General features: G+C 56.1%; 1 protein-coding gene across 2 annotated transcripts in view; it reads right to left on the bottom strand.

Annotated features, from left to right (window-relative positions):
- IFFO2 (intermediate filament family orphan 2) overlaps positions 1-25,439 on the bottom strand; it is a gene marked incomplete at both ends in the record, with an annotated part of 44,708 nt that overhangs the window by 9,174 nt on the left and 10,095 nt on the right. For both annotated transcript variants that reach the window (XM_082832303.1, XM_082832304.1), the window contains 2 exons: positions 437-532; positions 1,774-1,834. In XM_082832303.1, the coding sequence (XP_082688429.1) occupies positions 437-532; positions 1,774-1,834 (157 nt within the window). The remainder of the gene's footprint in view (positions 1-436; positions 533-1,773; positions 1,835-25,439) is intronic.

Below are 25,439 nucleotides of genomic sequence, written 5' to 3'. Positions count from 1 at the left end.
AAACCCTGCTGAAGGCCGCTGGCCCAGGGAGCCTCTCAGGCCGGCGCAGATCAGACCCGGGGTCTCCTTCAACCTGCCATTGGCCGCCACTGCACCCAGACACAGAGGCCCATGGCCACCACCCGCCCTCACCGTGGTGAGCTGGCAGGAGATGAAGCAAACACACACAGACCATCAGAAGAGCCCCAGGGAGGGCGGGATGGGTTAAAGCAGCGGATTAATGCATCTCTACTCAGACCAAGGGAAGCAGAAGTGGGGAGGGGACAGGGAGGGGGGCCTGGTCTCCGATGCATCCGTCATCCTCACGGGTCAAACGCAGCCAGCCAGGATTCTAACTAGAAGCCGAGCTCTGGAGCCTCGGAGTGAATGAAGCGTTTTGCATGATGGCTGTGGGGGGAAGTCATGATGCCTGGGGGTGGTGGTCGGTGGCACTTACGTCACTCATGAGCCCCTTAAACACCACCAGCTCGGCCTTGAGACGCTCAATCTTCTCATTCATCTCCTCCTGGATGGCTTCTGCTTCCTGCGCTGCCTACGGGGGATGAAGATGGGGGAGGTTTTAGGGGGGCTGGTCTCCCTGTTGGAGGGGAGGGGATGGACACCTGGGTCCAGAGCCCCGGACACCTGACATCCAACCAAGCCGGGTGCCTTTGTGCCAGGGAAGGAAGGGGTGCCAAGGACCTCATCCCAGCCTGGGTCCCCACTCAGCCCTCGCTCAGCACAGGGCATCGCTCAGCCTAGAACACTTCTCCAAGGATTATTTATTGTATGGAAAAATCCACGGCAGACGTTAAGAGAAAAAGTGGATGTAAAAGGGATCCCAGTAGTAGGTCAATTCACGTGAAAATGCCAAAACATCTGACCATCTCCGATCTCCAGAATGGCAACGTCACACGTGCCACCCTAACCGAGCATGCGCCCCTCGGGCTTGTGTGTGTCCGCACAGAAAAGACCGGAAGGCCACACGCCAATCTATCCACAGTGGAGCAGGGAGAACTGGAGGTGAGTTTTATTTTCTTCTCTGTGCTTTTCTGAATTTTCCAGGTATTTGACCATGAGCATGTTATGTGTATAAAGCAAAAAGTACTTTTCTTATAAAAGAAAGCGGGGTGGGGGGACATTCATCCTTTTCCTTCTGCATATTGACATTATTTTAATCTGTCTCTAACTTCCTTAGAAGATCAGTGTTTATTTTCTTTCTTTCTTCTTTCTTTGTTTTTTTCTGGTTATTATTTATTTATTTAGAGGATCAATACTTTAGATATCAGAAGGCAGTTAAAGAGCCTTCCATGCCTTCTCCTGGGGTTGCCATTCTTGTGCCCATTTGGCCGAGAGGAAAACAGAGGCCGAGAAGGTAAAGTTTGTTGCCCAGCGTACACAGCAGGCGAGTGAGAAGCAGGCCCACCCAGAACACAGAGCCACCGAGCCAGAAGAGCAGAAGAATGTCCTCATGCCCGCTGCTGAGCACCTGCCAGGGCTGGGAGCCCACCTGATGATGTGGCCACCCGCCCTCTACAGGGCACTCAGCCCCGAGTCTGTTCCTGCATGCCAGGGGCAGCACCAGGATTCCCGTGCCCAAGCTTTTCTGCAACTCTTGTGCTGGTGCCTTCCCAGCCCCAAGGAGGGGAGGCGGGAGAGGCCTCCGGCTCCATCGAGGAGAGACTGAGGCAGCAGGAGGTAGCAGAGCACAGAGGCTGTGCTGGGAACTGCCCCCGGCTCTGCCCCTTGGCCACGTGGTTCTCCTGTGAGCCTCTCCTGGTCGGGACCTCTCACCTCCTGCAGCGTGTCCACCATGGTCTGTAGGTTCATGCGCTTGGCGAGCTCCTCCTCCCATCTGCAAGAGACAAGAGGGACAGGTGGTCAGAGGGCGGCCTCCCCAGGCCAGTCCAGCCTCAGACACAATGCCAGCACCCACCCTGGGCCCGTCCCCGGGCTGGGCAAGGAAGGTGCAGCAGCGACTCTATCCTTGCCTGCCCCTCGGGAACTCCCAGTCTAGGGAGCTAGATGTGTGGGACAGCCAGGTGACCCATGATACCAGGTGGTGGTGACGGGTGCCAGGCTCCGGGCATGAGCACAGCACCACTGGGAGATGACAGCAGGAGGGACCGCCAGCCCCTCACACAAACTGTAAAGCACTGTACAAATGCTACTGCTCCTTCCGTTCCTGTAAGACATGGTACTGAAGCTGCGCTCAGGGGCAAGGCTGCAGCCAGCACCACTTTCAGGCTCTCCTTTGCAACCACAAGAAACAAATTTGATTGTGCCAACCATCGCAATCTCGGAGTCAATTTGTCCTACAACCTACCCTAACCAACAAAGACATCTCCTACCTAGCTGTTATCATCCCTATCTTACAGACGAGGAAACTGAGGCTCAGAGAGGTTAAACACCTTGCCCAAAGACAGCTAGTTAGGGGGTGGGGCTGGACTTCAAACCCAGGTCTGTTTCATTACATTAAAACAAAAAATAAATATAACTCTCCCTTATTTAATGCTTATTAAGTGCCAGGCTCTATTCCAGGGGTGTTACATACGTCATCTCGTTTGTATAGATGTGGGCTGAAGTTGAACAGGAAAGGACAAAGGGGAGAAGGCACATGGGGGCTCTGAGTGTACCCCCAGCATTAACCGGAGGCAGGACAGGATGATAATAGAGTTACCACAACAATACCAGCCCACCTTAACTGAGTGCTTACTTTGTACCAGACACCATTCTACGTGATGTAATTCAATCCTCAAAACAACCCTCTAGCCTAGGTGCCACCATGATCCCCACGTTACAGGGGAAGCAAGGAAGAGTCAGGTACCCAAGGTCAGGGTGAGGACAGGTGGGGCCAGGACTCAAACCCAGGCTGGAGACTCCAGATTGAGTGCTTGTAACCCTGCCAGGCTTCCTGTAGACCCAGGACCCATCAGAGCCCTAACCCACTCCCCACCCAGATGCCCCTCCTTCCCCAGAGGGACAGGTCCTTCTCCCCCCACCCCCATCCTGGGACAGACCGACCAGGAGTTTCTCTTTCTTCACCCTACGGCTGCCTCCCTACATGGCCTCAGAGCAGGCAGGTCTGGAAGCCTTTTAGGATGCTGTCGGGGCCAGCTAAAAATAGGCCAGAGGGGAGGGATGGCTGAAGAGTGGGTTACGTCACCAGCTTTTGGAAACAAGAGAAAACGGATACTGTTTGCACACACAGAGGAAAATTCCTCCTCTTTCCCACATGAGACACAACGGCCCCGGCCAGGGCTCCCAGAGGACACACTCGCCACTCACCCCCCATCCCCCGTTCCCCTCGGTCTTTACCAGCCCCCAGTGGTGGTGGCCAGGCCTAGATCTTCTGTGGGCTGCAGAGTTCAGAACCCAGTGGGCAGTGGGGCTGGGATAGGGGTCCTGGCAGGGATGAGGAACACAGAGGAAGCTAAGGAGGGGCAGCAAGAGAATCTAAGGGTCTAACCCAGGTGGGATCATCTCACTGAACATCCTCGCTGTACAAATAGGAAAACTGAGTCCAGCCCCAGGCCCAGTGTGGGGAACAGGAATCCCAGGTGGGGAGAAGTTCAAGGCTGTCCTCACCTCGCCCAGCAGCATGGGGCATCTGGGGCTCCCCTCAAGGGAGGCCAAGGCCCAGAACACAGGTCCCAAGCTGAATCATCTCTACTGGCCACGCTGCCCTGAGGGGGGCAGGGGGCTCAATTCCAAAGCCGCTGAGCAGAGCAGGGACAAGGGAGAGCCCGGTGTGGCACTGGCTGCAGCCTGGCTCCTGAGGCCAGCCTCACTACTGCATCTTGCAGCAACGCCAGGGGCGGCAGAGGAGTGGGCAGTGAGGGTTGAAGATGCGGGCACCCAGGGACATCTCTCCTCCAGACACACTCATTTCCAAGACAGGCTTTTGGGGATAAGGCCCAGCCCCTCCTCACTTTTCCTTTAAGCAAACTTCTTGTGAGGAAGGTGGGGCAGGGGTCAACAGACCCATTGAACAGACGGGAAAAACGAGGCCCAGCAGAGGAAAGCAACTTGTCTCAAGTCAACTCAGAGCGAGAACTTAAGCCACGTCTTTGGATCTCCAGACACATTAGCTGTAGTAGCAGCAGCCACTGATTGGCAAGCACAGTCTGAGTCCCACGCACTGGGCTCAGTGCCTTGTACACATCTCATCGGCTTTCATGCGAATTATTAACACTCTCGGGTAAAGAAATTTTCCCCAAACCCATTTTGTAGATGAGAGAGCTGAGGTTCAGAGAGGTGAGGTAACTTGTCCAGGGTCACACAGCTAGTAAGCAAGGATGGGACTCAAGCCAAGCTCAGGCTCTAAAGCATCCAGTTTCCAGCCGTGATATGCATGGGAATCACCCAGGGAGCTTGTTCACGTGCAGACCCGGATCCAGCAGGTCTGGTGTGGGGCTCATTTCTAATGAGCTCCCCTGCAGAAGGCACTTCGGTGGCCCCCTCACCTAAGCTGTACCCCAGTTGAGCTTGCACAAATGACTTCATGGGCCTTTTATTACCAGAGCTGGATAGGTGGGCAGCCGGTGCACCTGCCCCCAGCAGACGCAAGAAGGACCCCTGTGTGCTGACAGCAGCTGGCTTGACAGACCAAACCTGCTGCCTACGCTGACCTCCCCTCCCGGCCGCAGCGGGAGAGCTTGGCTTTGCCGGCTTCAGTGTTGACAGTGCAGAAAAGCTTTGCCCTTCAGCTGCTCTGGCTGACTGGGGTGAAAGGATGGTTGAGTGGTATTTCTTAAGGCACCCCAGATGCCCTGCATTTACTGCAACTCAGCCCAGAGAGAGGGAGCATGCAGCTTAACCAAAAACTGGCCAACCAAGTTGTGGGCTCTGACATCCCAAAACCTGCTTCCCAGGCACAGCCCCCTCTCCTGGCCTGGATCTGCCCACAGGAGTAAGGTTTCAGCAGGATGGAAGTTTCAGGCAGCAGGACCAACATAAGCAAAGACGGGCCAGCAGGAAGGCCAGGGAGTAGCCAGCTGCCACCAAGAGGAGACACACCTACTATGGGTCAGGGGCTGGTGGATGTCATGTCATTTAAGCCTTTGCCCTCCTGACTTTCATGTGTGGCCCACTGCTGAGCACAGGAGCTCACACAGTGAGCTGTGAAGCTGCAGAGAAACCTCCTCCCCATTTTACAGGTGGGAAAATGAAGGCCCAGTGCACACAGAAAACTCTAGCCAAGGCCAAGACAGCCTGGATCACTTAGATCCACCCCTGCCCGCCCTGACCCACCAGCTCATAAAACTTCCAAATTCTTTTCTTTCTTTTAAAATTTATTTTTATTATTTTTTCATTTTTGGCTGCGTTAGGTCTTTGCTGCTGCGCATGGGCTTTCTCTAGTTGTGGCGAGCGGGGGCTACTCCTCATTGTGGTGTGAGGGCTTCCCTGGTGGTGGGCGCCACCAGGGAAGTCCCCAGATTCTTTTCTCTCGAAGGGGTTGGAGAGAGGGACATTTATGGGTCACCTTCTTGGTGGTGTACACCATGTTGGGCTTTCATATACATATAAAAGATAAGAGACTTCCCTGGTGGTGCAGTGGTTAAGAATCTGCCTGCCAATGCAGGGGACATGGGTTCGTTTGCTGGTCCGGGAAGATCCCACATGTCGCAGAGCAACTAAGCCCGTACGCCACAACTACTGAGCCTGCGCTCTAGAGCCCGCGAGCCACAACTACTGAGCCCACGTGCCACAACTACTGAGGCTGCGCTCTAAAGCCCGTGCACCACAACTACTGAACCCGTGTGCCACAACTACTGAAGTCCACGCACCTAGAGCCGGTGCTCCGCAACAAACGGAAGCCACTGCATTGAGAAGCCCGCACACCGCAACGAAGAGTAGCCCCTGCTCGCCGCAACTAGAGAAAGCCCGTGCGCAGCAACGAAGACCCAATGCAGCCAAAAAGAAATAAATTAATTAATAATAAAAAAAGATAAAATATCACTTAATCCTCCCCTAAGGATGGTCCCCATTTTGCAGATGAGGAAACAGAGAATCAGAGGTAACTCGATTCCCCTTTCCCTCCCTCCTCTTCAGCCTTCTGAAATCTATCCATTCTCCCAGGCTTGTCTCAAATGTCATCTCTTCCCGGAGCCTCCGCCGCCACCTCCATTGTTCTCCCTCCTTGAGCTCAGGCTTGAGGCAGCAGACCTCAGGAGGCCATCTTTCCCAGGCGGCTTCGCTGTGGCATGTCATCAAGCATGGCTCTCACCCAAAGAGCCGGCCCACGATGCCAGGGACCGCGATGGACCACCCTCCATCTTCTCCACCTCCAGAGAGTGCTCAGGCCCCAGATCTAGCTCCTGCCCCGATCACATCACAGGGACCTTCTCTCGCCCCCAGCATCCTCTCACTCTCCCCCCATCTGCAGACACCCTTCAACAACAGCCTTGTAGGCATGCCAGCTCCTCAAAACGCTCTCAGGCTGTGGAGGCTCACGCCAGCCTCTGAAGCAGGTGGGATGGATGATGGCGGTGGTGATACTGACGCTGCTTGACGCTCAGGATGATGATGATGTGATGGGGCAGCTCACACAGACTGAGTGCTTACGATGTGCCTGGCACCGTCCTCAGGGGCTTCACAGGCAGAGCCTCATTTTCGTTTCACAGTAACCTCTAAGTCGGGTTATTATTTTCTCCGTGTCGTTGATGAAGAAGCTAAAGTCCAAAAGCACGAAGCACCTCCCCCCAAATCACACAGCCAGCAAGGGGGGCTTGTTTCTATTTTACAGAAATGAGAGACTCAGAGAAGCTCCAGAAGCCGAGGCTGAAAAGGGGACCAGAGTTCCCCTAGGCCACGCCTCTGAGTGTACAGATAAGGAAACTGAGGTGCAGGTCACCCAGGGAGTGAACAGCAGAGTGCCCTCCCCTCCCCCAGCCCAAGCGGCGCTCATGAGGAGCGAGGTGGAAGGACACGAGTCTGGACCCCAGCTCTGCCTCCCCCACTCAGAACCTCCATCTCTCCATCTGTCAGTGAGACACAGTGTGAGCCCAGCATACCCCAGGCTCGCTCCAGAAAAGCCATTCTGTTCCCACACTCTCTGACGGCCATGTGACTGGCCCCCAGTCACGGGCTGGTTCTGGCTGGACTGGACCCCAGGGCCCATCTCCCAGCCCCAGCCCAGCCTCCTGCCCCTGGACTCAGTCACTCCAATCCCCCTGCTTACCAGTGTCCAAACCCACTGGGTGTGACCCACAACACGGCAGTGCTGGATGAGGGTTAGTCCTGGGGGGCCTCTGTGCCAATGCAAAGGACAAGCCGGGGCTCAGACTGGGGAGCCCACAAATCGGGAATGTGAATGTGGGTACAGGTAGCACCCTGGTGCCCAGGCCAGGTGCCCTGGCCTGTTGGAGCACAGAGGAATCATGGGGGAGACACCTGTTCTAGGTGGGAAAAGGGGCACAGGAGGGCTGCCACTATACAAGTCATCGGAGGAGTCGGGTCTAAAGCTGGGGGTCTGCCCACTCCCCCAGCCGGAGAACTGGTTATAATGATCATTTCTGTGCTCACTGCTGTTCTCCCTGCACCTAAACCCACCCACACTTGGTAAGGAGTCAAAGAGTTACTGAATGGATTTGTTGAATGAATGAATGATCCCAGCCGCAATCACTCCTCAGCCCCACTGCTTGGCCCTCCCCAGCCAGGGCCCCTTGGACATCCTCGATCTGCACAGCCCCAGCCTGGGGACTCGGCTGCTCCGTCCACTGGCTCCTGAGCTTCCCCTGGGAGAGGCCAGGCCAGCGGGAGGGCGGGCCAGGGCAGGAAGTGGGCAGGGAGAAGGAGAAAGCTTCCCTCTCCCACTTCCCACAGCTCCAGGCCCGGGACGGGAAAGCAGGGATGTCAGGGCAACGAGCGGGGAGAGGAAATGACTCCCCAGCCCGACACCGCTGCTGAGATCTCGGCAGGGCTCAGCCACCATCTCAGCAGAAGGAGCACATGTGTGAGAGGTGGCCAGGAGGGGGAGGTAGCTGCCCCGCCTCAGCCAGATGTGGTCTCCCTGCATTCCTGAGGAACCACCGCTGGACCACGTGATGGACGGGAAGTCTCAGCAAGCCACTGGGGGGAGGGGATTGGCAGCTTCAATGCCAGTCCCCACCCCCAGCTGACACTCAGGGCCAGTGTCTCCCCTCCCCCATCAGCTCAGGATGACACACAGACCCACCGGAAAGGGGCCACAAAGCCTGGCCTACTGAGGGGCGGAAAGCCAAGCTGAAGTCACTGGCAGCGGGACTGACTCACAGATTTTGCACTTCCTGTGCACTCACAGAAAGAGGCTCCGGGGCTCTAGCTCCAGAGGAAAGTGGGTGCAGCCCCAAGAAAACAACTTAGGCTCCTGGGATAGCCCTGGGGCTTCTGAAAAGAAAGTCCTAGAGACTCCTGGGCAGCAAGAGACTGGGTTCGAATACTGCCCCTGCCGCTTCCCAGCTGTGTGACTTTGAGAACGTCAATTAATTACCCTCTCTGGGCCTCAGTTGCCTCATCTGTGAGATGGGAAGCACACCACCCCTTTCGAGGGTGGGTTGTGAGAACTGCATGAAGTGGGGTGGTGTGGGTGAAAACACCCAGTCCCACCTCTGGCACAGAGCAGACAACTGATGCTCCCACAGCTGGCTCCAGTGGCCAGACCACAGAGAGCTGGGAGGCCCTCACAGGGATGGTCCGCACACTTCCAAGGAAGGTCAGCCGCCGGCACGCCCAGGCCGACCCACTCAGGTGATGGAAAGCAAACTCAGGTGAGGCTAGGCCAGAGCTGTCAGTGGAAAACTTCATTCTGGGCCAAGCATGGGCCTTGCCTCTGGCGGAGGGCAGATGGGCGGAGGGTAATTTTCACCCGGGCACGGGGAGCTCACCCCACAGCAGCACAGCCGGCTGCAGGCTGCCGGGGGTGTGCCGGAGCCACTCCACGCACCTGTCCCCAGGGCTCTGCGCTGCCTCTGGCTTTTGTGCGAGCCCACCCACAGGTTCAGAGGTGCCTTTCCCCTCCCCGCGTGGATGTGCCTTGAGCCACCCTCGCTGCAGAGCTGGGGCTGAGCTGGGGCCCTGACTGGCAGGTCCTTCTCTAGACTTACATCCGAGCTGGAGGATGAGGCAGACCAGGGGGACCCTTTGCAGAAGCCGATGGGTAACAGATCAGAGTGGGCACGCGGCGGGCCCCCACCCCTTAGCTTCTGCTGAGCCCCCCTGGAGAGCTTAAAAATCACAACTGGGTCAACTTCCTCATTCCACGCCACCACCCTTGTTGAAAATCACAAACAATTCATGTTTGTGACAGAAAAAAAAAAATACAGATGAGTAAGAGGGCAGTGGGAGTGGGGTGGAGCCAGGGATACACGGTGAGAACCCACTTTTCTCTGAGGGAGATCCTCCTTCCGGGCAGCCCAATGCTGAAACACGTGGAGCCTCATCTCCTGACTGCCTCCTCTCATCTGCTTTGCTGTATCTTCTCTCTCCAGTAAAAAGAGGGCCGGGCCGCCCAGCCTGTGAGCCGAGAGGCCCTCCGTCCCCCCGAGCCCCGCCCTCACGGGTCCCTCCCGGCCCCCTCCCTGTGGACTCTGGTGCTCCCACGGGCACCCAGCCCCTCATCCGGGGAAGGGACTCCTCCCAGACGTGCCGATCCGAGGCCCAGCTGCCCAGCTGTACTCTGCTGCTCGGAAGGAAACACAAATTAAATGTCAGCTGATTGTCTCTGCAGAGGAGGTATTAATTTAATGTGAACACTTAACCAGGCCAGCTGATTCCATTACAGGCGGGCAGCAACAGCCCGGGCAGGCCAGAGCACAGGCTGGGAGCTGCTGATGGGCCGGGCTGAGCAGCCCCCATATCAGGTGTGCACCTCTCCCAGCATGCTGCCACCGCGCGCGCATACACACGCGCGCACGCGCGCACACACGCACGCACACGGACTTGCTCTCAACCTGAAACACCAGGCGCCTCCAGGGATCCCAGCGGACAGGTCTGTGCAAGGATACTCGGGGTGGGTGGGGGTCTAGGGTCCATGGGGAAGTACCCAGTGGGGAAGAGGGTTCTGGGCGAGCGGGCAGGAGATCCTGGTTCAAGTCCTGGCTCTGTTGCTAAGTCACTGCACGACCCCAGCAAGACCCTTCTCCACGTGGGCCTCAGTCTCCCCATCTGTAATATGATCTCTAAGAGTCCCTCTGGATATGATGTGCAGACCCTGGATGTGGCCCTTCCTTGGAGCCCGAAAGAGGAGACAGCCTCAGGGACGTCACCGCCATCCAGAGATACCCTGGGTAACAGCATCAGGCCGCTGGCCCCTGCCCTCATCACCAGTGACCAGCAAGCAGGGGGTGGGATGGCAGCATGCACTGATTCAACGTTTGTCCACTCACTCATTCCATGATTGGTTCTGCAGCACTTGCCACGAGCTGCTTGGGCCTGACAGAATCAAAGGCTACGGGAGTCTCTACCAGCCCCACTGAGAAGGGCAGCAAACTGAGAAAGCCGTCTGCCACTGTGTGGTCCCTGGAAGGCCTGCTTACCACTAGCTAGAAACCTCAATTTCCTCCTCTGCGAAACGGGGGTAGCAATCCTACCTTGTAGGGCTCACGGACATTAAACGAGCTCGAGCAAAGGTACACAGGTGCCCTTGCTGGATGGCCATTCTCATCACTGGCATTGCCCTGCCTACGCCTGTCTGGGGGAGGCAGGGACAGGTGGGTGCGTAAGGCCTGGACCACCTAAGCAGGGACACTTCTCCATCCTGCCCTGACCCTCTGGGGATCTAGAACCAACTGAGAGAGGTGGCGAATGAATTTTCCCAGCAAGTTGGTGATTGCAAGTCTGGCCAATGGACAGCGGTGCTGAGCTGCGTGGAGTAATCCTCACGCTCCCTACCTGTTTCAGTGACCACGGGTACCCCTTACAGGGCAGCTGGCTGGCCTCTGGGGCTCTCTGCGGGGAGCCACCAGGCCTTGAGAGAGGAGGGAGGGAGAGACCGGCAAGCCTGTCCCTGGACCGCATTCCCCAGACCCACACCCCCCCAGGCAACGAGGCAGCCTGCGCTGGGCAGGCAGCCCTGTATCTGGTCCTGTCTCTGCCCCTAACTTGCTGTGCGACCTCGGGCAAGTCCCTTCCCCTCCTCTAGCATCACTTTCCCATTCTTAATGCAATGGTGTCAAACTGGATAAACAGTGTGATTAACACCCCACGCTGACGGCAAAGCTGTCTGATAAACCACAGAGTGCCAAAGCCAGCTGGGACGTCAGCCTTTGGGTTCAAACCAGTGTGTGTAGTGGAGGGATGGGCAGGGGCTCTGGAGCCTCAAGGTCCTGGGGTCAAACCCCAGCTGTACATCTTGCAGCTCTGTGACCTGGTGCAAGCTGCCAACCCTCTCGGAGCCTTGGTAAGACCACCCATCTCACAGGGTTTCTTGCAAAGAGTCAGTGGACTCGTGTATGACAGGTGCAGTCAGTGGCATCATTCTCACCCCCGTGACCTCCCAACGGCAGATGGTCCTGGACCACACTGCAAGTGACAGGGCCAGACCTGAACCCAGGACTGGCTGACCCCACAGCCTCTATGCTGCCACAACCATCATGTTGATGATGAGGAGGGGAAAGATCTAGATGCCACCATCACCTGGCTGGGGGACCAGGGGCACAGGGGGCTGGGGGTGGCCAAGGAAGCCAGATGCTGACACCCCCGATTCCACTGCCAGCAAAACCCAGCAAGTGTCCTGCTTCTGCCCGCCATGCCCCCACACGTGCCCCAAGAATGAATGGGCACGTGCTCAGGCTTTGAAGTCTGTCCTGACAAGGGCTGCCATGACAGCAGATGAGACCGAGGCAGGAGGGGTCCCTCCAGCCAGAGCCCGGCTGTTCTCATGGGGCCACCCCAGCAGGCACAAGGCATTGAAGGCCATTCTCCCGGCCGACAGGTGCCCCTGGTCGCCTGTCCCAATGCCAATCCGAGGTTCCAGCTGTTTACACCAGTCTTCCGTTCCAGTTACCCAGTGTCCATACCTGCCCAGGTGCATAGCATCACTCCCACTTTGGTGTCATTTATTGAAAGCCCCTTTGGAGACCCGGCAGCTCCGTGGATGCCGGTAACCCAGAACTCTGGGTGGGGAGGGGGGAGGGTTAGGTTGCTGTCCTTCCAGTGCTTCTGTCTAGAAACCACACCCAAGTGGGCACTGTCCCCCACCAAGCAGGCTGCTCCGAGAAGGAAAGTGGCTCAATGAGCATCTCATGGTGAGGAGGAATCTGTGTCCCAAAGTGCAGGCCACCGTGAAGTTTCTGGGGCACCATTTCCAACCTCTTCTAGGCTTCATCACCTCCTCCAGGAAGCCCTCCAGGACTTCCCCAGGATGAGTCACTACACCCATCCTAGTATTTCCAGCCCCAGCATATGCCTTCCTCACGGCATTCAGGTGCTGTTAAATATTCACTTCTCTGCCTCTCTCATCAGACTCTGCTCTCCTGGAGAAAGGGAGGACTTGCTTTCACTGTAAAATGCTTATTTTGTGCTAGTCTAGTCACTTTACTCCGACCATAGCTCTGTGAACCAGGCATTATCCTTCCCTCTTTACGGGTGAGAAAACTGAGGCCCAGGTGAAATGACTTGCTCCAGGCCCAGGTCCATCTGACTCCCGTGTCTGAGCAGCCTCGCAGTAGTCAGAGCATCTCATCGGTTCCATAAACCCCACTGCCTACCATGCCTTCCAGTACGCTGCTCAGGAAACACCCCCAAATTACCCTGCCAGGGTCAGCACCGATGTGTACCCCTGGGTCACAGTCACTGACTTGGAAGAGAGCCGCTTAGCCAGGCATTTGCTTTGCCTGTTTACTCACTTCCTGGGCCCCAGAACCCAGGTGGAGAAACGCCCTAGCGTTCCACCTCCACTGGCCAAGACACACCTGCCCACAGCCCTGCCCCCCGTCCCACCCCTACGTGGCTGCGGCAAAGCACTGAACCTCCTGTGCTCCTGATTCCCATCTTTAAGGTGGGGGCCAGTGGAAGCACCTGCCTTGTGGGGCTGGTGTATTAAATGAGTCAGCATCCGCTATGCGCTTAGCACAGAGCTCAGCTCCTAGGAACGCTCAGTAGATGGACATCAGTTAGCCACGGAACGTGTTCTTTATGTTGTCTCTCCTGCCATGGAGGATGGGCAGCTCAGCTTGGGGGGGCAGCTCTGCTGAGTGGATGGTCTGGGCCCCAGGCACCAGGCAGCATCCCCGGGTACCAAACCAGACTCCCTGCTCTCAACGCCTGGTGACACATGGGGCCGTCAAACAAGTCTTTGGAGGCTTGTCTCACCTCAGGAGGATGTCTCTCCCCCATCATGTCCAATCCAGCGGCACATTCCAGCGCTGCCATGAGACCCGGCGCCGAGGACGCCCCAGTGAGTGAGTGTGTGGTGTTTCTGGGATGCCCAGCCCAGCAGCCTCAGCATCCACCGCAGCCCAACCCCTCTGGCTGTTGGCTTAGATTCTATCTTCTTTCTCCCACGACAGATTCAACAAACGTTTCCCAAGTGCCCACTTAGAAGCGCAGGACTGAATTAAGAATACTCTCCTCCCACTGCGAGAGGGACAGCGAGTGCCGGGGCTTTCCCCAGGCAGGACCTCTGCCCCACCTCCCAGCCTCCGGTCCTCAATCCCCCAACCCAACAGGGCTAGAAGCTCTGGGCACCGCTGCCTCGTGCCCTGGAAGTGGGGATGGGAGGGGGTGCTCATCCCGGGCTCTTGGAGTGGAAGGCATCTTTGCTCTGCTCATCAGTGAAGGGGCCTCATCCGAGTTGCCCCTGCCCAAGGTACCCAGGGCAGGAGGGAGGAAAGCAAGCAGTCTCCACCAAGACACTGAAAACAGTGGTTGCCTCCAGAGGGAGAGCCTTGTGGCTGGGGACAGGGTGGGAGGGAGACTCGTCACTCCGTCCCCTTCTGTACCATTTTCTAAATTGTAGTAAAATTCTCATAATATAAAATTTGTCATTTTAACCATGTTTAAGTGTACAGTTCAGTGGCATTAAGTACGTTTACACTGTTATGGAAACCCCACCCGTCTCCAGAACTCTTCATCTTGCAAAGCTGAAACTCTGTCCCCGTTAAACAGTAACTTCCCATTCCCCCTCCCCGCCAGCCCCCGGCAACCACCATTCTATATACTTTCTGTCTCCAGGAATCTGACTACTCTGGGCTCCTCCTATAAGTGAAATCATACAGTACGCGTCTTTTTGTGACCGGCTTATCGCACTTAGCATAATGTCCCCAAGGTTCATCCCTGTTGTAGCAGGCATCCAAATTTCTTCTGTATCGTTTAAATTTCGAATCATGTAATGTATCTCCTAGTCAAAAAAACCAAAGCCATTAAGAAAAAAATACCCATTCGTTTTCCCCTTATTTTAAATTGCCTGAGTATTTTACGATTACACAAGAAACAGAAAAAAAAAAAAATCAGGTAAGACAAACAAACAAAAAAAGAATGGAAAAACCTACCCAATCCTCCATCCCTGAGAGAACCGCCATTAACACTGGCTGCACATCCTTCCCAATGCTTTCTTATGAGATTTTTTTGTTCTCGTGTGAGATCTTTTAAGAGTGAAAGTGGGATCAGACCATGTGCGATTTTCAAGTGTGCTTTTCCCACTTAACAACACCTAGCAAGCACCCTTCCGCAGGTGATACGGCGGGTGGCCGTGGCACCACTGATCTAACGGGTCCTGCAGTGTCATTCCCAAGTCCTGGCAATCTAATCAACACTGTAAGAGGATCTTAGTACATACATATCTGCATATTTGTCTAGTTACCTCCATAGAGTGGGTTGCTGTCTCAAGGGTATGGACATGGAAGAGGCTTCTGTGAACCTCAAAAGCTCTGGATGTGACAAAGCTGTACTCTCGTGGGGCTCAGCAGCCGCCCAGCGAGCCAAGGAAAAGCAGGGGCCCTGGGTCCTGACTCCAGCTCAGCAGCAACATTGTTTTGTGCCTCAGTTTCCCCATTAGTCAAAAGGCTGCCTCTCCCATGGGTGGAGGAAGACCCCACCATAAATACTGTCCTTCCTCGCCCTCACTGGGTGGCACTCTGCCTTCTCCAAGGAGCAAGGGCTGTGCGATCAGGCTTATATGAGAAATGGGCCCTGTCACCTCTCTTCCAAAAGGGCAGACATTCCCACCTGGTGTGTGATGAGCCCCGGAGCAAGTGGCCACGTGCTAGGGTGGGGCAAGATAAAACAGCATCCCCTAGGGCACCTCCAGCCCGGCCGGACAAGCTGCATCATACCTCCAAGCCTTTGCCTGTGCTGTATACTCTGCCTGGAAGGCTCCCTCTACATGCCACTTCGTCATTTCTTTCTCTGAAGCTTATGCGAACTTCAGGCCTCAGTTTGTATGCCCCCTCCTCCAGGAAGCCTTCCCTGGCTCCTCAGTCAGGGTCAAACGCCCCTCTTCTGTACTCCAAAGGCACTGGTCATTTGCTACTGAGGTTATCTGTTCACCTGTTCGTTTCCTCTACTTAACTCAGCCCTTGTAAGATGAGACCCATCTCTGGCTCCCAGCTGCAACTCCAGAGTGCAGTATAGATCCTGGTACACAGTAGAAACTAAATAAATGTTCGCTGGATAAAGGGCCCATGGAATATCCCCTCCAGGGCCTTCCTTAGGAGACCCTATCTGGAGTCAGTGTAGCACCAACTCACTGTGTGGCCTTGGACACGACCTCCCTGCCCACCCCGCCCCTCCCCGTCAGCCTCAGTTTCCCAGACAACCTCCACAGTCCCTGCCAGCTCTTCTAATCTCCTCCAACAATCCCCTTCCCTCACCTTGACACCCGCACCTGCCTCTCATGGGGCCCCCGATGGGCAGGTTAGTGCTCACAGCTCTCCGTCCCCAGGACTCAGCATCTCTGCCCAGGCCTGGCCGAGCCCCCAGGGACCCTCCACCCAACCCCCATCCCTGGTGTCAGCAGCTCTCAGCCTCTGGGACTCCATCTTTTGTTCAAATCCAGAAGCCAGGAGGGGCTCTGGATACCAGGCCAAGAAGCTGGAGGCCCAGGGGCTCTGTGCCCAGGAGGCTGGGGGAGCCCCACCCAAGGATATGTTTATAGCGTTGAGGAAAAACAGCAACTCCCAAGGCTATTTTGGAAACCTAATGTGCACTTTGGATCTCTCTGTTGTTTATTTCAAGTGACCGTGCCGTCCTGCAGGTAAATGCACGACACTGCGGGTCTGCAGCTCAACGCCATCTCCCCATCACAGCCATGTCACTCACTCCGAGCTAAGCACGCCTGGACCAATGAGGGGTCGGCAACCAAGCAGACCCCACCAGGCAAGGGTCGGCACACACCTCATCCTGGGTTTAAACCTCCCCAGGTCACCTCTCTGTGCCTCAGTCTCCTCACCTGTGAAATGGGGGAGAATGACCCCCCTCTTGGATTAAATGAGGATTGGCAAGTACATCAGGGTCCAGGCGTAATGGGGGAAAAAAAAATCACAGAACATGAGCCCTCAGGACCTCAGAAGGGGATGCTCAGAAGCCCAGGCCATTTGTAAATGAGAAGCCCGAAGCGCAGAGGGGTGAAGTGACGTGCCCAAGGTCACACAGCCAGGCAGCGGCAGAGCAGGGACTGCAACCCAGAGCCTGTATGTGTCCTGCCACGCCGCTGCTGAGGGAGGAGGACAGCCCTGAGCAGTCACCAGGAAGGAAGGAGGGAAGAGTGACAAGGACCCCAGGAACCAATTACATGTGCAGCTGGTGCAACAAGGGATGGGTCATGCAGCCACCACCTGCATGTGGAGCGCCATCAGCGTCATAACTGGCTGGGAAGGCTGCAGGCACAGCCGGGACAGGTAATTAGAATGCAGTCACCGCACCAAGCGGGATTAGTGACTACACACAGCTCAAGGGGATGGACTCATGACTTAATACCAGCCTCCTGCCACCATGCAGCCCTGACATTCAACATGATGTGAACCAGTGGGAAGGGCACTTCACACACACACACACACACACACACACACACACACACACATACACACACACACACAGCGCTCCTCCCATCCATCCACAGGGCTGGGGTACACCTCTAGAGGAGAGAGAGGTCAAAAATAGCAGACTCTCAGAGAACCTTCTGCGACAGTAACACCCCTGGCAGAGCACCTTATTGGAGCCTCTAGTTTCCTCACCCCCATTCTGCCAATGGGGAAACTGAGGCTCACAGAGGTAAGGCAACTTGTCCAGGTTCCCTAATCATAATAGTTAACAATATGAAATGTTAGGATGTGATAGGCACTATCAACTCATTTAATCCTCACAACAGCCTTATGAGGTAGGTGCTACTATTATGTCCATTTTACAGATGAGGAAACTGAGGCCCAGGGAAGTGAAGCAACGTGTGCAAGGTCACAGAGCTCAGAAGTGGTGGAGCCAGGACTTAAAGCCAGGCAGTCTGGCTCCAGAGCCCAAACTCATAACCACCAGACTCGCCTGCCTCTGCTCTCCCATATGCAGCAGCAGATGCTGCAGTAGAAAACGGGTCTCTCTGACCCCAAAGCCTAGGCTCCTTTTCTCTGTGCCAGGTGGCGTCATGATGGAGAAGGTCAGGGAGCATGTACCTCAGTCTCCTGGGGGTCAGAATAGACCCCAAGTGGCATCACCTCCAAACCGTAAGAGCGAAGCACAGAGGCCCTACCCTGGGCCCCACTAGGCCCCGACAGAGGGGTTGCCGAAGTGAGGTTCTCCTAGGCCTGGCCCAGCCCCGAGGACCCTCGGATGGGCAGGGCTTCCTGCGGACACTAAAGGTCCCCAAGCTGCCCGGATCCTTCCAGGTGCCCAGCCCAGGGGGAGGAGGCAGATGATCACCAATCCCAGCCCCGCCAAGCGACCAGCACAGATTCCCTTCTCAACTCAAACCCAATCGGGGCCTCTCTCCCCCTGAGACTTGGTCCTCCAGCCACACAACCCCTGGCCTGGACTCAGCAAGAAGCCAAAAAGGAGATGGTCCAAGACAGAGGGATGAGAAGGAGAAGCCTGGGGGAAGGGGTGCGGCCACCCACACGGCCCCACTGCTGCCTCTTTATCTCAAAAGATTTGTAAGTCAGAGAGAGAGACTCAGCCATGGCCATGCCCCAGCTGGTGACCTGGTAAAAGCGACTTTACCTCTCTGAGTCTCAGTTTCCTCATCTGTAAAACGGGATAACCGTACCTACCTCACTGCGTTGTGAAGATTATACAAGATCATGAGTACCAAGCATCTCATGCTATTTTGCTCACCTTAGTGAGCAGATCCCACTTCCAGCTGCTGGGGCTAGGGGGTTGGTCCAGGGTCCAGGGTCCAGGGTCCAGGGTCCTGGGCTTGGCTGAGATATGCCATTTTGCCCCTCAGAGGCTTCATTCTCTGCGTCCCTCTCCCCCACACTGGGACCGGGGCGCTGTCTGGTAGACTTGGATACCGAGTACCCAGCACATGCAGGCCCTCAACTGGTATTTATGCACTGGCCGGATGGATGAGCTTGGGGGCTGAAGCCCCAGGGAGGAGCAGCTAGCAGGGCCCGGGTGCAAGTCCCGCTCTGCCTGCGTTCCAGCCCGTCCCGGGACCCATCTGCACAAGGAAGCTCTGACCATCCCTGGGAGCTCAGGCTCTCCCTCCACCAGCCACCCCCCTGGGCAGCCCGCCACTGGTGGGCCCTTTCCCAACCTGCCTGGCCTCCTAGGGACAGACGGCTGGTCCACGCCCACCCCAGCAGGCCCACAAAGGGAGCAGGCGGCTTCCTCCTGGTGACTTTGCCTTGGGAGAGATGAAACTTGGTGTGACGTCTGCCAAGCCAGATGGCCTGGTTGGCCTGAGGGGCCAGGACACCAGCTGGGACTCCTGCCCCAGCACACAGAGCTGCTTAACCCCTTCCTGCCCCAGCACGGGAGCTAGCATCCCCCTGGCAACTTAATTACTGTCGTAACACTCAGGCCTCCTGCCCTCCACCCTTGGAGGTGAGAGGCCTCCCAGGGGCCAAAAGGGAGTCAGCGAGGCAGTGGGGTGAGAGGGAACCACAGAGCATGTGGGAGTGGAGGAGGTGCCACTGCCCGGCTCTGAGGGGAGGCCTGGCCCGCCAGGAATCTGCCAACCCAGAGAGTGAGCGGGCTGGGTACTGGTTCCTGGCCGCGGAGCACAATGAAGCCAGCTGCCTCGCTTCCAGGACACCCACCTGGGGCAGGGACTGCCAGGTCTGAAGGCCACCCGCTGCCGTTAGCAGGCTGGAAAACCCACTCCCCGACCCAAACCCCAGAAGCAGCACTGCCCTGTGAAGGCCTGTCTGAACGGCCGCAGACATGCTTGCTCAACCTCTCTGGGCCTCAGTTTCCCCATCAGGAAAGGTGGGGCCAGGGCGATCCCTGGGCTCCAGGGCCACTTCCGGCTCAGAGGGCTCCATGACTCCAGGAGAAGAAATGTACCTCCTCCCCGTGCCCCGCCCCCGGCTCCCCCAGGAACTTGTGGAATCCTAGAGGGACCAGCCAGATCCTTTCTACACAAAAAGCATGTCCCAACGAGAGCATGCATGAGTCGAGAGGAACTTCAGGCAGGAAGAAGGTAAGCTTCTGAGATTCAGTGGGGGACGGATGCTGCCTGGAGAACTCAGGAAGGGTCTTCACCAGGCAGTGCCCACCCATTTCCCTACTCAATGGAAGGCCAAGCAAGGGGAAAGGCAGCGTATGGGATTATGGCTAGAGACCAGGAAGCATTTCCCAATGGAAAAGCCTACAAGGATGCTAGAAGGCCCTGGAATGTCCTTCCCAGGCAGTAAAACCTTTAAGTGGGATTTGCAGAGGTCCTACCCTCAAGTCAAGGGAGGAACAGATGACCCCTGGAGACCCTCTGGGGACAGCAAGCTGGAGTCCACAAGCAAAGCAGGGCCTCAGAGTCTCTGCACTCGGGTGCCCAGCCAACCCGACATTCCAAGTGGACAACGGTGTCATCTCAGGGTACAGCACAGCCAGGCCCAGCTCCAGCCTGGGGCCTGTACGCTGGTCCAACCAGGATCTCTGGATGTCTCTCAGGAGAGAGGCTGCAGAGGACTCCAGAAAAGCCCGAGAACACATCAAAATAGCCAAGGAAGGAAGGGCCAGGTGAGAGGGCTGCCAGCCAGGAGTGGAGCCGTCTGTCAGCACAGCAGAGACGCAAGAACATGGGGCTGGGATCCACAGACCTGGCGGTGAGTCCTAGGTTTTCCACCAACTTGCTGTGTAACCTTTAGCAAGTCACTACTCCTCTGAAAAGTGTGTGCTGGGGGAGAAATCAAACATCTCTAAGGACTCTTGCAAGTCTGATTTCACAGTCATTTGGCAAGCTGCCTAGGGATAGGAGTCTGCCTTTCCAGTCCGTGCAGCATTATCCCCAGGGTCCAAGCATAGGGCCAAGCACAAGCACCCTAAAGATGATGGATGGATGGGTGGATGGATGGATGAATGGGTGAATGAGTGAATAGATGGATGGATGGATGGATGAATGATCAAGCGGAGTAATTCCTGAAAAAGAAGAGCAGAAGGTCCTAGGTGTCCCCTGGGATGATTCCTTACACTTGCCCTCAAGGGCTCCCTGGAATCACCTTTCCGTGACTATAGACCTTCCAGCGTCCAGCCCCCTTCTCTAACTTGTGCTCACACCCACACACACATTCTTAAATATGCAACACATGCTCCAAGCACCGTGACCCAACATCCTGAGAAGAGAAGCTATGGATCCCATCAGCTATCTGCTCCAGCCTTTCCCTGGGGTGCCTCAACCTCCTGAAGCACCCTCCCAAAGCTGGGTTTGAAATGAGACTGGACAGTAATGGAACCCCAGTGACGATCTTTTAAGACCCAAGTTCACATGCCAGCTCTGCCACTTTCTGGCCATGACAAGTAACAAGTCATTTCACCTGCCGAGACTGTGTCCTCATCTGTACGGTGGGCATTAACCACAGCTACCCTTCAAGAGTCTTGCGAGGTTCAAGAGTCTTGTGCAGTTCAAAACATCCGTGAAGTTTTGAACAGCAACAGGCACATGGGATGTGCTCGGGGAACGGCTAGAGGAGTATAATGGGGTTATGAGATCCTGGCTTCCTTCCTGGAGGAGGTGAGGGTGAGTGAAGCCTCCCAGAGTTTCTCTGCAATCCCTTCCACCTCATTTCCCACCTTGGGAGGGTGACATGCCTGGACTTAAAACCCAACAGAAGCTACAAAGCAGCCTTTGTCTCAGAGGCGAAACCCTAAACCAGCTGCCTTGACATCAACTCTGGAAAAACAATGCCAGGACAGTCTTCAACGTCCGTCACCTCTCTGCCAAGGTCTGGGAGCGGGTGCTTCACCCACAAAGCCTCGCAGCGATAGTCAGTGGGCTGGACAAGAACCCGGGAGCCATATTCCCATGGCCTTCAGGAATAAGAGCTGCCCCGGTGATCCCTGAGGTGTAAGATAGGACTTGAACTCCTGTATCTCAGCCCAAGGGCCAGGGCCAGGAACGTGCAGCCCATTCCTCAACCTGAAAGACTGAGCCTGGGAGTGTGGCCGGGATTATTCTGGAAGAGTCCACCAGATTCAGGTTCAAATCCCAGCTCTGCCCCAGCCTCACAGTGAGACCTCAGGCCAGGGGTGGGTCCCAAGGCTGCCTCCGTATCCGCACAAGGATGCTGGGACTTAGGGGGCCCCTCCCCAGGGAGGCAGGGACACAGACAGACTCCCCATTCAAGACCGCTCTCCAGCAAGGCCACTGGAAGCCACAGGCTGCAGGTGACACACTGTGCTGGCCACAGCCTCGAATGCTAGGTCTTGCCCTACCAGTGATCCTGCGCTGACAGTCTGCTGGGGAGGACAGGGGATGTGACCTCCTCCTTGCCAGTCAAGCAGGCAGCTCTGCTGGGGAAAGGAAGTGCTCTGAACACAAAGGCCACTCTGCAGCTGGAACGGGGAGGGAAGAGGCAGTTCTCACTGTGTGGGGCCTTGGGGGCTGGTGAGGGCCAGGCTGGGACAGAAGGGACAGAGCAATAACAACTCAGGGGCCGGCACCCCACTTAGCCCTCAGCGTGCACCATCGCACTGAACCCTCTTTACTACCCGTGAGCTAAGGCTGTCATCCCCATTTTACAGACATTTTACAGATGTCATCCCCATTTTACACCCATCCCCAGTGGTGATGGGAACCCAGGCGATCTCACTCCAGGATCAGAGCTCCCACCCAAGTGAAGGCCCCGATCGCAGGCTGACAATGCAACCGAGGAAGAGTGAACAAATAATTTCTTTTTAATTCCCCATGGATGTATTATGCCTTAAGGCCCAGAAAGGAACAACCTACACGTTGGGGCTTCCCTGAACTCAGCATCAGGTTAATCGTGGCTCTGTCAGTAGCCTGGTGAGCTCTGACCCCAGTTTTCCCAACTTGAATAAGTCCTGATGTTTTAAACATCAACACTTTCTTTAAAGGCAAGTGTCAAACCAGTTGCAATGTAATATCAAGACTTTCCAGGGCTTCCCTGGTGGCGCAGTGGTTGAGAGTCTGCCTGCCGATGCAGGGGACACGGGTTCGTGCCCCGGTCTGGGAAGATCCCACATGCCGCGGAGCAGCTGGGCCCGTGAGCCATGGCCACTGAGCCTGCGCGTCCGGAGCCTGTGCTCTGCAATGGGAGAGGCCACAACAGTGAGAGGCCCGTGTACCGCAAAAAAAAAAAAAAAAAAAAAAGACTTTCCATAGAAAACTGTGTACAGATCCAAACATACTATTTGTTAGGGCCCAGCCCCAGGCTGGGGACTCAAGAAACATGGTCTTTGTAAAGACTGGGGGATCAGCCTTTGTGGTTCACCCAACTCCTCACTGTGGGCAAAGTTCTCAGACTTCCAACTCCAAGGCTCACCCCAGAGAAAAGGGGATGGGAATGGCCCTCAGTGGGCCAGGCTCATCAACAACCCTGTGGGTCTCGTCATCCCATTTTATACAAGAGGAAACCAAGGCACAGAGAAATGCACAGCTGAGCACACGGCTGGCAGACAGGGACAGTAGGTCAGTCGGCCACTCAGTCAACACCCCAAGACGCCAACGCCAGGCCGATCTCAGGAAACTGCCTCTGGTTACGAGGAGACAAACCCAAGGTGACCTCAGGTGTCTCTTTTGTAGGCCAAGAGAGCCTCATCTGCAGCACTGAGGACCCGGATGTCTGGCCAAGGGGCACGGCTCGGTCTGTGTGGGCTCCACTTTGACAGGCTCTGAGGCCTCTTCACTCTACGTTCTCTGGCCTCTGCAAGTTTTCCAAAGCCCTCCTTAAAGGACCAGCAGCCTCCAGAAGGATCCCTTAGCCCAAGGGTTTCAAAGGAACCCTGTTTAGGGGACCTGGGTTCTAGCCCCTACTGTGCTGTGTGACCTCAAGGGAGCTGCTCTCCTTCTCTGGGCCTCAGTTTTCTCATCTGTAAAATGGTCATAGGTATGTGGGTGGGGGTAGAGAGAAAAAGATAAAACACTGAGGGACGGACTCTCAGAAGGTCTTCAAAAGACACCAGGCACATTTAGTCATCTGGGATGACAGGGGAACGACGTCTCCTAGAAGCAGGGGGATAGATTAAATGACCTCAGAGAGAGCCTCAAACCCTCTGGGCCCACCAGGGGGTATGAGGAAGGCACAGGTGTGAGGGAGAAGGGGCAGGTGGGGCAGTCAGGCGGGAGAGGTGAGGTGAGCAGCCTAGCCTCCCCAGCTCACTCCCCAACCGGTGTCTAATCACAGCCCCAGACCTTGATAGGGGCGGGGGAGGCTGAGGCCCCCATGACGGCATTGACCTCTAACCTGGCAGCTATCCCTTTCACCAGGCAACCTCCCCTGTCACCCAAACTGATGTCAAGACCCCAGGCCCATAGTACAAGGGGTCTGCCTTGGACAGAGGTGGGGTCCTGACCCCAGGGCCTCCAAGTCCACAGCGGGTAGAAAGAGGCTCTCGGCCCCATACTCACAGACACATGTGCACACCCATGGGCTCACGCACGGGCTCACAACGCCCAGCAGCAAACAAAAAGCCCCCCACCAAGGCCTGGCATTGGGAGCGGTGGGGGACAGAGACCCCTCACAGCCCTCCCCTGCCTCCAGCCATAGGGAACAGAGACCAAAACAAGAAAGAAGGGAAAGAGGGAAAGGAGAGAGGAGGAGAGACAGCAAAACAGAGCAAAGAGAGCCAAGAAGGCCATGAGGAGGGAGGCAGGCCAGAAAGGTGGAGAAGAAAGAGCAGGCAGGCCAGGTTCTGGCTGTGTCCTGACTCCAGCCCGGGCCTGGGCTGTACACCAGCATGGCAATCTCAGCTACAGGTCTTTGCACAAGCTGTTCTCTCTACCGGCAGCACCCTTCCCCCTTCTCTTCCACTCTTACTGGACCTTCAAAACACAACTCAGCTGATGTCTCCTCCAGGACGCCTTCCTTGACTGGCCCTAAGCTGGCTCAGCTGTCTTCCAGAATCCCTGGATTTCAGGCACTACAGGGTCCCACCAGGGGCCCGCCTAGTGCTCCAAGGCTCTCCCTCTGGTCCAGTGTTCTGACTTTGCAACAAGCTTTCCCCACATCTATTCCAGTCTAAGTCTCCACCCACACCCTGCCCCCGGATGGCCTTCTGCCCATTAACCACAGCAGGCGGGGACAAAACGGGGGTGCCAGTGGGCCCCGGGAAGATGTACCGACTCTGCCCAGAGAGAGGCCTGTCTGCTGGGGAATTTCACAAGGTCCACTTAGACCCAGCTCTTCCCCTCCCCCTAGACGGCAAACAGGTGGCAGCGAGCCAAGAAACTCCTTAAATAACCCAAGTAATAAAAATGCCAGTTAAGGGGGTGGAAGGCAGTGTCTCCACTGTGGGGGCGTCTCTCCGTCGCGCAGCAGATGAGCAGGGGGCTGTGTGCACCTGCACATCCCGCAGTCAGAGCACGCAGGCCAGAGAGCGCTGAACAAGCATCTCAGGGCCGCCCTGGAGACGGCCCCGACCCAGCACAGCCCAGGCCAGGGCCCCAGTGCCACCGGAGTGCCCCCTTGCTTCTCTCCCCAGGACCCCCAGTCTCACTGAAGAACCATCATGGCACATATATACACTACTACGTATAAAACAGATAACTAATGAGAACCTACTGTATAGCTCAGGGAACTCTACTCAAGGCTCTGTGGTGACCTAAATGGGAAGGAAATCCAAAAAGGAGGGGATATATATGTATACATATAGCTGATCACTTTGCTGTACAGTAGCAACTAACACAACATTGTAAAGCCACTATACTCCAATAAAAATTAATTAAAAAAATCATCACAGCAGCTGCCAGTGTCTGAGGCCCGTCACCTCAGTCCCTTTCTCATGCCACCCATGCAATATGCCTATCCAGCCCCATGTTGCAGGCAAGGAAGCAAGGACTCTCTCAAGGTCACGGAGCTGATAAGCAGTGGAAACACTCTTGGACTCGTCTCTTCCCAGCTTCCAAGTTCCACACAAACGCTCTGCTCCGAGCT

Source organism: Leucopleurus acutus (genome assembly GCF_964270905.1).
Source record: "Leucopleurus acutus genome assembly, chromosome: 2".
Classification (NCBI taxonomy): domain Eukaryota; kingdom Metazoa; phylum Chordata; class Mammalia; order Artiodactyla; family Delphinidae; genus Leucopleurus; species Leucopleurus acutus.
This window is presented reverse-complemented; position numbering and strand designations above follow the sequence as displayed.